This window comes from Ailuropoda melanoleuca, chromosome 10 (assembly GCF_002007445.2).
Source record: "Ailuropoda melanoleuca isolate Jingjing chromosome 10, ASM200744v2, whole genome shotgun sequence".
Lineage (NCBI taxonomy): Eukaryota > Metazoa > Chordata > Mammalia > Carnivora > Ursidae > Ailuropoda > Ailuropoda melanoleuca.
In genome coordinates, this window is record NC_048227.1 from 23,870,430 (window position 1) to 23,886,089 (window position 15,660).

A 15,660-nucleotide genomic window follows, 5' to 3' on the forward strand; every position below is an offset into this window, starting at 1 on the left:
TGGAATGTAGAGGAGAGAACTGGGTTTGGGTTTGCTGGCAGGGTCTCCCTCCCCACCCCCCAATCAGGGCCCCGAGGCCTCAAGCCCACCTGTCCCTTGCTAGCTCCCCACTGCCACCATGAGCAGGACCCTTGGCCTCTCTCCTCTTACTGGTTTGGTGCCATGGGAGGTAAGATGATGTCTGTGGCGGGAAAGGTGCACCAAACCTAAGTCAGCCTGTCCCTGAGCTGTGGGGGTGACTTCATGATGGTCACCCCACCTCTCTAAGCCTTAGTTTCTTCATATGTCAAATAGGTCAGTGCCATTGTTTTGAGGGGAGAATCGGTGGGAATCGTTCCGCGATTCCACGAGAGGATGTCAGAAGTTCTCTAAGTGGCAGGGGTTGAGGTGGTGCTGTGGTCTTGGGTCTTACCTGGACTCCCATGATCTCACCCTGCTGAGCTGCTGGGGCAGAGGCCATCTTATGCTTGACTCTTAACTCCCTTTGCCCTTTTGTGCAGGATCCTGACACAGACTTAGAGGTGGTGTTGGAAAAGAAAGGCAACATGGATGAGGCGCACATAGACCAGGTATGGCCCAGGCCCTCACCCCCCTTTCGTGTGTCTTGCCACCTGCCAGGCACACGTTTGTCTCCTACAGAGCAATAAGATCCTGGTCCTAGAGGTGTCAGGGACCCCAAAAGCTGCCAGCCAGCCTCTGGCACCCTTTCAGTGGCAGGGAACTTGTGGCCTCCCCCAGTTCATGCTGGGAGACCCTCTCACTACCTACAACTTTGACTGAGGGGCCATCTGGTCATTCAGAATCCCAGGCTGAGGCTTTCTTCCTTGTAATTGCTGCAGGGTGAGACGGTAGTATGACCCCAGGAACTGTAGCCAGGGCAGGGAACATGTGCTCAGCCAGGCCCACGCAATGCCATCTCCAGGCGTCGATTCAGGAGTATTTAGAGAAGTTACTCTGTTGTGGATCTGCTTCTGCCGTGCCCAGATCTGTAGGTAGATGCATCCTATACTGGAGCATGACTTTCTAGAATTGTGGCTTTGTATGGTCCTGGACCAAATGAGGCCTGGCACGCCTGTGATAACAATATAGGTTTGGCTTTGGACCATTACTAACAAGGTGACCTTGGACAGTCACTAACCTCACTGACTCTCCTATAGGTGGCTGCAAAGACCAAACGAGGTCGTGTTTGTGAGGCATTCAGCAGGGGCCTGTCTTATATCTCTGTTTAATAAGTGGCAGCCATTACCCTGACCACATCCTCTTGCTTTGTCAGCAAGTAATTGCTGGAGAGAAGCAACAGGGTTTGATGCAGAGATGACCCCTGTCCCATGGCCCTTCTACTCCAGGAGGGAAAGAAACCAGAGTACTAGCAAATGAGCTAAATGTGAGGAGGCCTATAAGATGCCATAGCAATTCCAAAACTAATGCACTTGGGCACTGGGGAACTCTCCCTGGAGGCGGCGCGTCGAAGTGGGGTAAAGAAGATCCTTGAGATGATGCTGACGGCACAGTACCGGGCCTGGCACGAAGCACAAGCCCCTCAGAATGGGAGCTCCGCGGCCTTCTGCCGGTCATAGTCAACACTGCTCCCCAGGGTCAGGGCCAATGGTAATGAGCTGGGCAGCCACACAGAGAGGACAAAGGTGGGGCCCTGACCTGTCTAGGACCTTCTATCCAGTTCCTTTCCCGGGTGTCCTCAGCCACTCAGGATGCAGCAAGTTCCTGGAACCCTGAGAGTCCACGTGCCTGTGTATTTCTTATGGGCAAGGCCTGCCAACAACCCTTTACTTCTCTTTTGTGCCTGCTGAGTTCTTTGATTATTTGACAATTTTTAAGAAAACTTTTAACCGTTTTGAGTAACACCTTACCTCAGTGTAAGTGAAGCTTTCTGTTTTACCTCTCCTGTTTTCCCCATAAGTGCTAATAAAAGTTTACTGTGTTAAAAAATTGCAACCTGAAAAGAAAGGCACCCTGAAATCCTACCACCTAATAATGATCATTGTTAGCCCTTTGTTATATTCTTCCAGATTTTTCCTTTCTAACTACATTTATGTAATTTTAAAGCACTGTGCAATCATGCTCTGTATACTGTTCTTTTAACTTTCATCATTTAACTGGTGAATTGCTTTTCATTTTGGTATATGCACATCTGTATCATTTTGTATGTGGAGCATGGTTCCACCATAGGAACATACCATCATTTTCTCTTATTTTTACAGTTGTCACTTTGTTTAATGTAGTGTTAAACATATATAAATGGCCACCTTGACTGTATAAATGGTCACCTTGACTCGTAGCCTGTGGCAGATTAGAAGGGATGAGGGGACGCCTAGGTGGGTTGGTCAGTTGAGTGTCCGACTCTTGATTTCGGCTCAACTCATGATCTCAGTCATGAGATTGAGCCCCATGTTGGGCTCTACACTGGGTGTGGAGGCTGCTTGAGATTCTCTCTCCCTCTCCCACCTCTACTACCACCACCTCCCCCCCACCACCACACTCACACATGCTCACTCTCTTTCATTCTCTGTCAAAAAAAAAAAAAAAAAAAGTGAGGAAGAAAGTCCACAAATCAGGGCGGCCGAAGTTATACCTGAACCCTTGAAAGGGAGGACAAGGCCCTGGAAGCCTTTTTTTTCTTTTTTAATTGAAGTGTAGTTGACATACAATGTTATATCAGTTTCAGGTGTACAACCTAGTTATTCAATAATTACATACTTTATGAAATCCTCACCACAATAAGTGCAGTTACCATCTGTCACCATACAAAGCTATTACAATATTACTATGTTCCCTATGCTGCAGTTTACATGCCTGTGACTTATGTGTAACTAGAAGTTTGTACCTCTCAGTCTCCTTCACGTGTTGAACCCATCTGCCTATACCCCTCCATCTGGCAACCACTGGTTTTCTGTTTTTATGAGTCATTTCTCTTATGTTTTGTTTGTTCTTTTTTCTGTTATTTCACTTAGCATAATACAGTGTAGGCCCATCCACATTATTGCAAATGGCAAGATTTCATTCTTTTTCACGACTGAGTAATATTCCCCCGTGTTGGGTGCGTGCGCGTGTGTGTGTACATACGTATACATACCTGTACACCACCACATCTTTTTGCATTCATCTATCAGTGGACGCTTAGGATGCGTCCGTATCTTGGCTATTGGTGGGATGGTGGGATGAACATAATGGTGCGATAAACATTAACGGTGTATATATATTTTCAAATTAGTGTTTTCCTTTTCTTTGGGTAAACACCCGAAGTAGAATTACTGGCTTGTATGGTATTTCTATTTTTAAACTTTTGAGGAAATTCCATGCTGTTTTTTATAGTGATTGCACCAATTTACATTCACACCAACAGTGTACCAGAGTTGGATTTTCTCTGCATCCTTGCCAACACTTGTTATTTCCTGTCTCTTTGGTACGAGCCATTCTGACCGGTGTGATGTGATATCTCATTGTGGTTTTGATTTGCATTTGCCTGATGATTAATGATGTTCAGCATCTGTTCATGTGTCTGTTGGCTATACAATCTTTGGGAAAGTGTTCAGGTCCTCTGCCCATTTTTTAATTGTTTTTTTTTTTTGGTATTGTATGAGTTCTTTATATATTTTGGATATTAGCCCCTTATTGAATATATTATTTGCAAATAAGTTGGTCCTTGAAAACATGGTTTTGAATTACACAAGTACATGAATACATAGATTTTTTTCAATATGGTACTATAAACGTATTTTTTCTTCCTTACAATTTTCTTAACAGCTTTAGCTTTATTGTGAGACTACAGTATGTAATATGTAAAACATACAAAATCCGTGTTAATCAATTATTTATATTATTGTTAAGGCTTCCAATCAACAGTAGGCTACTAATAGTTAAATTTTGGGGGAGTCAAAAGTTATATGTGATTTTCAACTGTGCAGGGAATTGGTGCCCCCACCCCCACTTGTTCAAGGGTCAGCTGTATCTTCTCCCACTCAGTAGGTTGCCTTTTCATTTTGTTACGTTTTCCTTTGCTGTGCAGAAGCTTTTTAGTTTGTTATAGTCCCAATTGTTGTTTTTATTGCCCTTGCCTGAAGAGACAAATCCAGAAAAACATTGCTAAGACTGATGTCTGTTTATTGCCTTTCTTTTCTTTTCTTTTTTTAAGATTTTATTTATTTGAGGGAGAGAGAGAATGAGCAGGGGGAGGGAGAAGTATGCTCCCCGCTTAGCAGGGAGCCCGACTGGGGCTTGATCCCAGGACCCTGGGATCATGACCTGAGTCAAAGGCAGACACTTAACAGACTGAGCCACCCGGGTGCCCTGCCTGTGTTTTCTTGTAGGACTCCTATGGTTTCAGGTCTCAAATTTAAGTCTTGAATCCATTTCGAGTTTATTTTTGTGTATGGTATAAGCAAGTGGACCAGTTCTATTCTTTTGGTGTAGATGTCCAGTTTTCCCAACACCATTTATTAAAGACACTATCTTTCCCCCTTTGTATATCCTTGGATCCTTTGTCATAGATTAATTGACCATATAAACGTGGGTTTTTTTTTCTGGGTTCTGTGTTTTCTTCCATTAATCTGTGTGTCTGTGCCAATACCATTCTGTTTTGATTACTGTTGCTTTGTAGTATAGTTTGAAGTCTGGGATTGTGCTACCCCCAGCTTTGTTTTTCTTTCTCAAGATTGCTTTGGCTATTCAGAGTCTTTTGTAGTTCCATACAAATGTTAGGATTGTTAGTTCCAGTTCTATGGAAAATGCTGTTGGTATTTGGATAGGGATTGCACTGAACCTGTAGATTGCTTTGGGTAGTATGGGTGTTTTAACGATTTTACTTCTTCCAATCCATGAGCATGGTATACCTTTCCATTTATTTATGTGGTCTTCAGTTTCTTTCATCAGTGTTTTATAATTTTTAGAGTATACCTCTTTCACCTCCTTGGTTAAATTTATTCCTAAATATTTTATTCTTTTTGGTGTGGTTGTAAATGGGAGTGTTGTCTTGTCTTGTCTTGTCTTTCCTTTCCTTTTCCTTTTCCTTTTCCTTTTCCTTTTCCTTTCCTTATACCGAGTTGTGGGGGGGGGTGAAGGGAGAGAATGAATTTTAAGTAGGAGCTCTCACTACCCTGAGAGTGTGACCTGAGCTGAAATCAAGAGTCAGATGCTTAACCAGCTGAGCTGCCCCCAGGGGTGTCTCAATTTCTCTTTTTGATAGGTCTTTTTTTTTTTAATTAGTGTAGAGAAATGCAACAGATTCCTGTATATTGATTTTGTATCCTGCATCTTTTACTGTATTCATTTATTAGTTGTAATACTTTTTGGTGAAGTCTTCAGGGTTTTCTATATAGTGTATCATGTCATCTGCAAGTAGTGACAGTTTTACTTCTTTCCAATGTGGATACCTCTTCCTTTTCTTAACTGTTGTGGCAGAGACTTCAGTACTGTGTTGAATAAAAGTGATGAGAGTAGATATTTTTGTTTTGTTTCTCATCTTAGAGGAAAAGCTTGCAGCTTTTCACCATTGAGTATGATATTAACTGTGGGTTCTCCATATATGGCCTTTCTTATGTTGCGGTATGTTCCCTCTATACCTACTTTGTTGACAGTTGTTATGAATTGATGATGAATTTTGTCAAATGCTTTTTCTGCATGTATTGAGATGAATGTGATTTTTATTTATTTTGTTAATGTTGATTGACAGATACTAAGCCATCCTTGCATCCCTGAGATAAATGCCACTGATCATGGTGAATGATCCTTTTAACATGTCGCTGAATTCAGTTTGCTAACATTTTGTTGAGGACTTTTGCATCTATGTTCATCAGGGATATTGGTCCTAGAAGCTTTTATATCAAACAGCAGGGTCATTAGTCCACTGACGGTGGCCTTGAGCCATGCTGGCAACATTGTATAAGATGTACCTACTGTGGACCAGGCACCCTGTTAGGTTCTTACGTTCTGCACCCAACAACTTAATGTAGGGTAGGGGGTTCTCCCACCCCAGCAATTCTTGGCCACCAGCTGGGTGTCCTGCCATTCAGCTCAATTCTGGCCTGTATATCTGGAAATCACGTCCCATCCCACAGGTTAAGGACTCAGCCCCACCAGACTGCTCCCCACCCATGCCCCAGTTCAGATGCCAGTTACAAGCTGGATTGTCACCTGTGCTTCTTACCAGGCTGCTATAGATGGGAGGTTCTGATAACCCCCTCCTTTGGTTTTATTAATTTGCTAGAGCAGTTCACAGAACTCAGAAACTTTTTACTTATAAGATTGTTTTTTTTAATAAAATGATATAAATCAGGAACAGCCGGATAGTAGTGATGCATATGACAAGGTTTGGGGAACGGCACTGAACTTCCTTGTCCTCTCCAAACGTACCACTGTCCCCGAATCTCCATGTTTACACCAACCCGGAAGCTCTCTGAACACCCCCCTCTTTTGGGGGTTTTATGGAGGCTTCATTACAGAGGCATGATTGATTAAATCATTGGCCATTTGGTGATTGATTCACTCTTCAGCCCCTCTTCCTTCCTTGGGGATTGGAGGTGGGACTGAAAGTTCCAACCCTAGTGACAGGGTTGGTCAACCAGCCACCATTCTTAGGTGCTTTCTGGCATTCACTTCATTAACATAACAAAGGACATCTTGCTGACTCTCCTCCCTTAGGAAATCCCAAGGGGTTTAGGAGCTTTGTGCAGAAACTGGGTGAAGACCAAATGCATATGTATTGTGAATCTTATCACAATTCTGTTTCTCCCATTTATTCTCCAAGGTAGTTGATATTTCTCTTTGCAGATAAATAGATCGAAGTACACAGAGGTTAAGTGACTTACCCAAGGCCACACAAGTTAATGGCAGAGCTAAGATTCAAACTAGCCTGTGCCTGAGTCCAGTGCTGTTTCTAGAAAACAGTGCTGTCCTGAAAGTTAACAACAGTATCTTCTGTACAGGAAGGTAGGGCTTCAGGCAGTATGCTTTGGGAATTTTCTACTCAGTATAGCTATCACAGACAAAAAAGGTTCTAGTGCTGAAGGTGAATAAGGCTCAGTTAGGAAAGTTCATTCTTAATCCAAAACAAGGATTAATGAGGCTGCCCATTTTAGGCCAAGGGATTGCAGCCTTGGGGTGCTTGGAGGATACTTTTGACAAATGCCTGCCCCAATTTGCAGCAGAGGAAAGCTGCTCTCCTTGTCACCCTCCTGTCCTCCTGCCCTCTCTCTGTGTTCGGTTTTAAGCTCCGAGGAAAACGATTGTGTCCCATTTCCCTCTTTTCTTTCCTCTCTCTTACTTAGGTGAGGCGAAAGGCCTTGCAAGAAGAGATCGATCGTGAGTCGGGCAAAACAGAAGCTTCTGAACCAAGGAAGTGGACAGTAAGTTTGATGCTCAGGCTCTGGTCGGTTGCGTACCCCAGCATCCTGACTCCTTCCTCACCGTGCACTATGAGGAGCAGAGTGATGAGAGACCATGTTAGTCCAGGCCCCAGAGGCTGTCCCAGTCTGCCTGCTGGCTCTCTTCACTGCAGAACTTGTCCTGAGCTAATTTCCTTCCTTCTGAAAGGGGTGCTTGCCTCCCTCCTGGAGAGCTGGCCAAGCAAGATAAGCAGCCTGAACCTTTGTCTCCTGCTGTGGACGGGTGGGGTGTCCCACACATTAGTCACTGAGGGCATGAGACAGGCGCGTTCCAGCAGTGGATGGTGACCTCACAAGGCTGCTTAGACCACGGTAGGAGGCAGAGGTGAGAGCGGTGTGCTGTCAGGCCTCTCTGAGGACTGGCTTCAAGGTCCAGTTGGAATGGGAGATTTCCAAAACCAGGCCTGAGGAGATGGGACAGGAGAGAGTGCAGCACAAGGACCACGAAGTCAGGCTGAAGAGGGATGAGAGAGAATGTGGGCAGGGTAGTGGGCCATACCAGGCCAGCCTTGGTGGCCATCATAGGGAGCGTGTACTGGGCTCTAAGTGCTGTGGGAGCTGCTGGAGGGCATTTATGTAGGGGAAGTGGGTTAGAAGGCTTAGCCTGTGGGCCTGAGGACTGGGATGGTGGCAGAGGGTAGAGAAAGAGAAGACAACAGCTTCGTGATCCAACAAGACTTGTTAATAGATTGGATTTGGGGGAGAGGGAAAGAAGGATCCAGATGACAGGGAACCCTTGCCTTCCTACACTATCTTAAGCCTTCACAGTTTAACATAGGAAAGAACAATTGATTTGGATCAAAAGACCTGAGTTCAGTTTCTGGCTCTGCCACTTTCTAGTTGTGAGGCAAGCATCATCCCCTCTCTGAGCCTCAGTTTTAATACCTGTAAAATGAGACTCATACTCTGGCCCAAGGTGGTATGGAGAGGGGTTTTGTTATGTGTCTTTCCTCTGAGTATTCTCTTCTTTCTCCCCATCCTCTTGAGCTGAGCAGAGCTGATAGAACACCCTTATTGAATTGAGGAGGGCAAGAAAGAGGGCAGCCTCATTCAGAACCCGTGATCCCAGAGGCTGTACCTAGAAGGACCTTAGCAGGGAAGAGGGATCCTGGGGCACAGAGGTGGCATCTGCTGAAGACACTTTAGGTGGCATTGCCTCCCAGGACCTAGGGCCACTTGACCACTGAGGCATGTGGTGAGGATTCCAGACTGGCTGTGGACCCCTGTGGGAGGGTCCCCGCTGAGTGGGTCAGCAGCCCTTGAAGAGCTAGCTCACCCATGACTGGTCAGCCTCTGGCAGCACTCTCCTCAGACCCAGTGCAGAACTGTCAGAGCTGGTTTCTTATTCTAGAAATTGTAGGCCTGGGAAGCTGTAATTATGCCTACATCTGGGCCACTATGAAGCTGGGAGAATTTGTCACTCACTCAGGGCAGGTGTAGCAATGACTGGTTCTTACTGTTCTCCCAAACCTGACCTAGAAATAAGTACTAAGCTGGGATTTGGCTTGCAAGTGGAAAGTTCCCAGGCAGTATGGAGGTCAACAATTGGGGTGGGGTGGGAAAGATGACAAATTATCAAGGATTTAAAGTGTGCCAAATATCACGCTCTGGGTTGTTGGTATAAAATCTGATATGATTCTTAGCTGAAACCCTGCGAGAGGGGTATTACACTCCTATTTTATAGATGAGGACATTGAGGCTCAGAGAGGTTAGGTGATTTGACCAGGGTCACACAGGTTGGCTTGATCCTTGGGTCTATGTGACTTCAAAATCCCAGTTTTTTTGTTTGTTTTAAAGATTATTTATTTGACAGACAGCTAGCGAGAGAGGCAACACAAGCAGGGGGAGTGGGAGAGGAAGAAGCAGGCTCCCAGTGGAGCAGGGAGCCCATCGCAGGGCTCGATCCCAGGACCCTGGGATTACACCCTGATCCGAAGGCAGACGCTTAATGACTGAGCCACCCAGGTGCCCCGAAAGTCCTAGTTTTCTTGAGCTGGGTCTCTTGTCTCTCTCACAGATATGGGAAGAACACGGGTCTTTTCTTATGCAGCTCCTCTGAGGGACTGTCTTCCATTTTCTTGAACGTGGGTGATTCGTGTACAGGTGGTAGAGTACTCTGGACAGGAATTGGGACCCCCGAGTTCCTGGAGTTCCTGGAGTTCCTGGGCCAGCTCAGCCGTGGACTCAGCTGTGTGACCCTTGATCCCTCTGGGCCTCCACTCCCTGCTAGAAAATGCAGTGCTTGTGCAAAGAGATGTGCATTTTAGATTCCCATTTGCCCTCCTCCTCCTTCCAACTGTCAGAAACCTTAGGCTGAGGGACAAGTGGATGACCAGCTGGTGAGATGAGGTGAGGTGAGCTGTGCTCGGAGGTTTGTAGAGGTGTGTTGGGAGGTGAGGTTGTTGGAGGTGAGGAAAGGTGTGCCATACTCTTTGCCGTGAGTGAGGGGAGGAGTAGAGCAGACAAGCAGCTCCATGGTGGGCCCTGGTGTAGGCCAGACCTGAGGTGGAATTCCAGTAGGATAGTTAATGAGACTTGTGCCCGCATTAGGCTGCAGACCTCCATTTCCTTATCAGTAAAATGAGAATGCTAACAGTATTCCTCATAGGGCTCTTGTTAGACTTAAGAAGGCAGTCCATTGACGTGCTCATGAGCACTGTGCCTAGCACATAGCCAGCATTTAATCAGCTGGATCCTCCCTGGTGAGGCTGTGGTTGGGGAAAGGGCAGGGCTTTGGAAACCAGGAAAATAACCACCTGTTTTTCTCTTAACACAGGGAACTCAGTTTGGCCAGTGGGATACTGCTAGTTTTGAAAACGAGGAACAGAAACTGAAATTTCTCAAACTGATGGGTGGCTTTAAAAATGGCGCCCCTTCATTCAGCCGCCCCTCCAATACCATCGGAAGGCCCAACATGGCTCTCAGCAAGAAGGCGGCTGACACCCTGCAGCAGAACCTGCAGCAGGACTACGACCGCGCCATGAGCTGGAAGTACAAGCGGGGCACTGGCCTTGGCTTCTCCACCACCCCAGACAAAACCTTTTATATTGACAGGAATGCTTCCAAGTCGATCAAGTTTGAAGATTAAACTCTACTGTCTAAAACAGCCAGAATTGCTTTTATTATTCAGTTAATGCAGTTGAAATCCATCTGACAACTGTCTCAGATCAAACCTCTGCAGAGATTAAGGAAAACTCTGCCCATGTGCTTGGATGAACTGGGGTCAGGGAGCTCATGTTTCCGAAGCCAAGAGAACATGTGAGTGACTCACACCTACTCTTTTGTGTATTAAGCATTCCACCCCTGTGTAGACATCAGCATATATAAATAATAGCTAAATTTGCTGAGTGCTTAGTATGTGCCAGGTACGTACTACTGTTTCCCTCGTGTTAATGTAGTTAGTCATTACGAAATAGGTGCTATTATCCCCATCTTACCGATCAGGAAACTGAGGTTCAGGGATGAAGTAATAAAATTGCCTGGGTTCACCCAACCAGTAAGTGCCAAGTGTTGGACTTCTGTATCTGTTCACTACTTGGAGTGTCCCCTTCTAGGGAATTTCACCAGGAATACTCATGGGGAATGGAAATCTCTTGATAGAAGAGATAGAAGTTTTGTTAGATGTCTAAATCTCAAATAGGAAATAGAATTGATGGTAAACAGGTAAGAGCAAGCTCATTTTCTTTGCCCATCTTGGAGTAGCCGCAGTCAAAGAGGGGTCTGAATGGCCACCAAGCAGAGGTGGCTGAGCTTCCTCTGTGGTTGGGAAATGGGTTTCTAAACCAGTTTTGCCTTTTCTGGCTCTCCTGCCTTCAATCCTTAGTGTTGAGCTTTGATGTAATCTTTATGCTTTAACTGAATTCTGACCAAGGCATTTTAGAGAGACTGTTAGTCATAATGATCCATCGACAAATTCCCAGGGATATGTTTATTAGAATCTTTGTGACCACACGGAAGAGAGTCCTAAGTGACTTGTGTGGTGGAGGTCTAATGCCAGGAGACCTGGATGAATGGGGATGACACAGGACGTTGCCTCCTCATGACACTGTTACCATACCTGGAGTCTACGACCAGCTTTGCAGAGCTCCAGGTACAAAGACCTGTGTGACAAATGACCACCTTCTCCATTCACCTAGCATTTTGCATCTGAAAATACAGGTTCTGAGTGGGATGTTTTCACATCACTTGGCCTGAATGCCTCCTACAGATATCCCAGCTCAGGCGGGCCTAACTAAATAGCCAGCATATTCAGTCTCTCACTGGGCAGGAAGTTCTGATGTGTAGGGGGTTGATTAAGCGACTCAACAAGGAAACATTCTTTTCCTCTCTGCTCCGTCCATCCTATTGGCTTCATCAGGCTGCTTGAAAGAATGGCTGTAGTAATTCTAGGCAGAATATCAAGATACTAGAACATTCCGGAGGAAGAAGAAAAAACCTTATGGTTCAAAGAAAGTTCCAGAAGACCTTTAATCATAACTCATTGCCTAGCAGTGGGTCATATGCCCATTTCTCAGCCAGCCCCTGGCATGTGGAGGAAGATTCTCCTCAGGCCAGTCATAAAGGAAGAGTGAGGAGCAGATGGTGGTGACACAAACGTGGAGTCCACTACTGTCCCACTGGGCAGAGGTGAGGCATTCCTGCCTGAGCGCTGACTAATAAGCATTGGCCAGGTCAGGAGTCCTACAAATCTATGCTAGCAATGTTTCAGGTGAGCCATTTCACTCGCAATGTGAAGTGGGCCTTTGATGCATTCAGCCTTGGGTCCGTAATGGAAGAGGCCATCTAAATGCCTGGAAGGTAAGGTTCTCTGTTTGAGTTAGCTCCTTCAGAGCACCTCCTCTTTTCACAGGGGGATAAATCTCTCCTGGCCTTGATCAACACTATAGGAATTCACTCACTGTACTGACTGTTTCTCTAACTGTTCTTAACTTGCCAAGAGATCACACTACAGTTTGGGCCCACCTTGGCTTGTCAGCAAGGGTTGTTCTCAGTCATCTCTTGGGTGATTCTGGAGAGTAGCTGATCAGTTGGGCACTGTCTTGTCCCCATAGTGATAGTTCACATTAGCCTGTGATGGTCAGGGCTTTCCCCTCCTGTCATTTAGTATAAATAGTCTGTGTAATAGGATTTGACTTTGAAACTTAATGTGTCACCATTGGCTGAAGAGTTCCACTGGCTCAGGGGAAGGTTTCCTGTAGTTTGTTTCTGAAGCAGGGTCTAGCCAGAGCAGGTGGAACAGCCAAGATAGCAAGATGGCCAGTGGCTTCAGAATGGACTTAACCTTGGTCTGCATCGACAAGAGCAGCAGAGACACCATTTCTCAAGTGAGCAGGTCTCTGTCCTGTAGCAGTCTGCAGTCCTGGGAGGATTTTCACTCTGAGCTTCCTGTGTTAGCTGGGCTCCTCTCCTTTGTAAATTAAGCATTGACTTGTGCCACCTCTGCCCCTTTTCCCCATATCCAGTGCCATCAATCTGCAAGGGTTTTTTGGGTGTGATTTCCTGTTTTCTTGATGTCTTGACTCTGTAGAACACAGCATGTCTCCACTGCAACAAGGCGGTTTGGGGATTTTTACTCAGAATCGGGACAGGAGAGGTCTGGCATATAGCATAGCCAAGGTCTTGGTTGACTATTTAACAGTCCTAGTCTTATTTCTCCCTTGGGGATTTTTCACTCAACTGACCCTCCTTCTGTGGCAGGATCCTTCTTGCCTTATAGTTGTTCTTATCCAGCTGTCTCTGAAACCTCATGATTCTTTTTTTTTTTTTTTTTTTAAAGATTTTATTTATTCGACAGAGATAGAGACAGCCAGCGAGAGAGGGAACACAAGCAGGGGGAGTGGGAGAGGAAGAAGCAGGCTCATAGCGGAGGAGCCTGATGTGGGGCTCGATCCCATAATGCCGGGATCATGCCCTGAGCCGAAGGCAGACGCTTAACTGCTGTGCCACCCAGGCACCCCTGAAACCTCATGATTCTTAATCACTTTATTCTCTGTGGTGATTCCTGCTGTTTCTGCCTTAGCCCACTAGGCCCTGCCCTGAGACTTGCTTTCCATAACTAGACTGGCCCATCAAAGGTATTTGCTAGATAGACAAAGTTCTTCTCTAAAAGAAATTGTGTATTCAGCTCTACAAACTTAGAATGATCCCAGTTTGTGATATGTAGAATAATGACCCCCCCCCCCCCCCAGATATCCATGTCCTGGTCACCAGAACCTATGAATGTGTTAGGACGGAAAACAAAGGCAGTTTAGCAGATGGAATTACAGTTTCCAATCAGCTGACCTTAAAATAAGATTACTCTGGATTGTCTTATTGGATCCAGTGTGATCATATGGGTCCTTAGCTGTAGAAGAGGGAGGCAAAAATGTGGACGAGACTTGTAAGAAAAACTCAACAAGCTGTTACTGGTTTTAAGGTAGAGGAAGGGGCCACAAGCCAAGAAATGCAGGTGGCTTCTGGAGCCTAGAAATGTCCAGAAAACATTCTTCCCCAAAGCCTCCAGAAGGAACAAAGCCCTGCCCACACCTTCATTTTGAGGGTAAGCCCCCTGAGACCTGTTGGATTTAGGACAAGTAGATCTGCAGGCTGATAGAATTGTATTATTGTAAGCCACTGAGTTTGTGATAATTTGTTAAAGCAGGAACAGAAAAGAAATATAGGTCTCATGCAGAACTTTTCTTCTTTTTTTTTTTTTTTACCTTATTTCCTAAAATTCTTTGAATTTTTGTTCTGCTGTCCTTTGTAGTGACAGTAGACTTCATCCCCTGTAGGCTGTGGTCTTCAGAGATTGGCTAATTGATTCAGTAATGGGCTGAGGAAAACCACAAAAGATAGAAAATCTAAGCCATTGCCTGGGCCTGGGGACAGATGGTTTCGAAGCTCCTTTGGTGTAATGCATACTCAACCTATACGAAAGTCCAAATTCATGTCAATTTAAGAACATTATGTTACTCAGGCTTGGGAAAGAACGCTGTCGGGTATGAACAGCCTCAGACTAGAGGGAAGGACTTAAAGTGGGTAATTTGTGAATTTGCCAGTTGTGTTTCATCTAAACAATATCATATAGTAATAAGGGTATATGAAATAATTTTAATGGAAATAATTTTGTGAAATAAAGGTCACTTGGTAATATTCAAGCAATACCACATGTTTTCTGAATTTCTGTATGTTCTGTTCAGTAAAGGGGAGCAAAAGGGTTACTCTTTAATGTAGGCTCTTTTCTCAGGCTGGGGGCTGGGGAGTGGGGAAATTCACAGTTGGCCAGAAAATCTATAGCATATTATTTGGTCCTCAACTGTTCAGTAAAAATATGAATTTAATATAAATTTATTTTTTTAATGTTTTTTATTATGTTAGTCACCATACAGTACATCCCTGTATAAATTTATTTTTAAAAATTATTTTAGCCACTTTTACCGAGATTTAACTGTGTGAACTGTAATCCTACATTTCACAGGGTAGAGATGAAATGTAATTTATATCCAATGTATACCTTCCAAAAGTACAAAAATTTGGGGCACTTTAATCCACAACTCAGATTAAATGGATGCATTTTCCTGAGCACAGGCTTCCAGGCTGTGAATCACCGCCAATCAATATTAATGCCTTTACTGATTCAAAATAAAATGTCAGTGGAAGCTCATCAGCAGTAATACAAGAATCAGATTCCAGATTCCAAAAATCTGGTGGTAAAAAAGTAGAATCACATGCAGTTTAGAATAATGGCTGCAAAGCGAACAAGGCAATATGTTTAGACAAGTTCTCTTCTGGATGAAGAGAATCAGAAGTAATTAAATGAACAGTCATGAACATAAATGTTCCTTTGGGAGGTTTATTCAGTTATAGTATACTTTCCACTGAAGCCACAGAGGGAATTGCAGAGTTGACCTCACTTTCTCTAATCCACCATTGTTTTAAATTTATTTTTAATTGTACTTGACATACATTATATTTGTTTCATGTGTACAACATAGTCATTTGACATTTATATGCATTAAAAAATGCCTACCACAAAAATATAATTATCATCTTTTGCTGTACAAAGTTACAACAGTATTACTGATTGTATTCCCTCTGCTTTACTTTTATATTCCTGTGATTTATTTATTTTATAACTGGAAGTTTGTACCTCTTAATCCCCTTCGCCTGTTTCCCTCTTCCCTGCTCCCCCCTGCCCTCTGGCAACCACCAGTATTTTCTCTGTATTTATGAGTCTGTTTCTGGTTTTTTTTGTTGTTGATCATTTGTTTTTTCAGATTCCACA

The 15,660-nt window shown here is 44.5% G+C and overlaps 1 protein-coding gene across 5 annotated transcripts in view; it reads left to right on the forward strand.

The window, feature by feature from the left end:
- The window catches only part of KNOP1 (lysine rich nucleolar protein 1), a 33,763-nt gene that overhangs the window by 7,019 nt on the left and 11,084 nt on the right, over window positions 1–15,660 (forward strand). For 4 of the 5 annotated variants that reach the window (XM_034670309.1, XM_034670306.1, XM_034670307.1 and 1 more), the window contains exons 3-5: window positions 501–569; window positions 7,281–7,358; window positions 10,174–10,655. In XM_034670309.1, the coding sequence (XP_034526200.1) occupies window positions 501–569; window positions 7,281–7,358; window positions 10,174–10,485 (459 nt within the window). In that variant the 3' untranslated portion in view covers window positions 10,486–10,655. The remainder of the gene's footprint in view (window positions 1–500; window positions 570–7,280; window positions 7,359–10,173; window positions 10,656–15,660) is intronic. The other variant, XM_034670308.1, reaches the window with a different exon arrangement.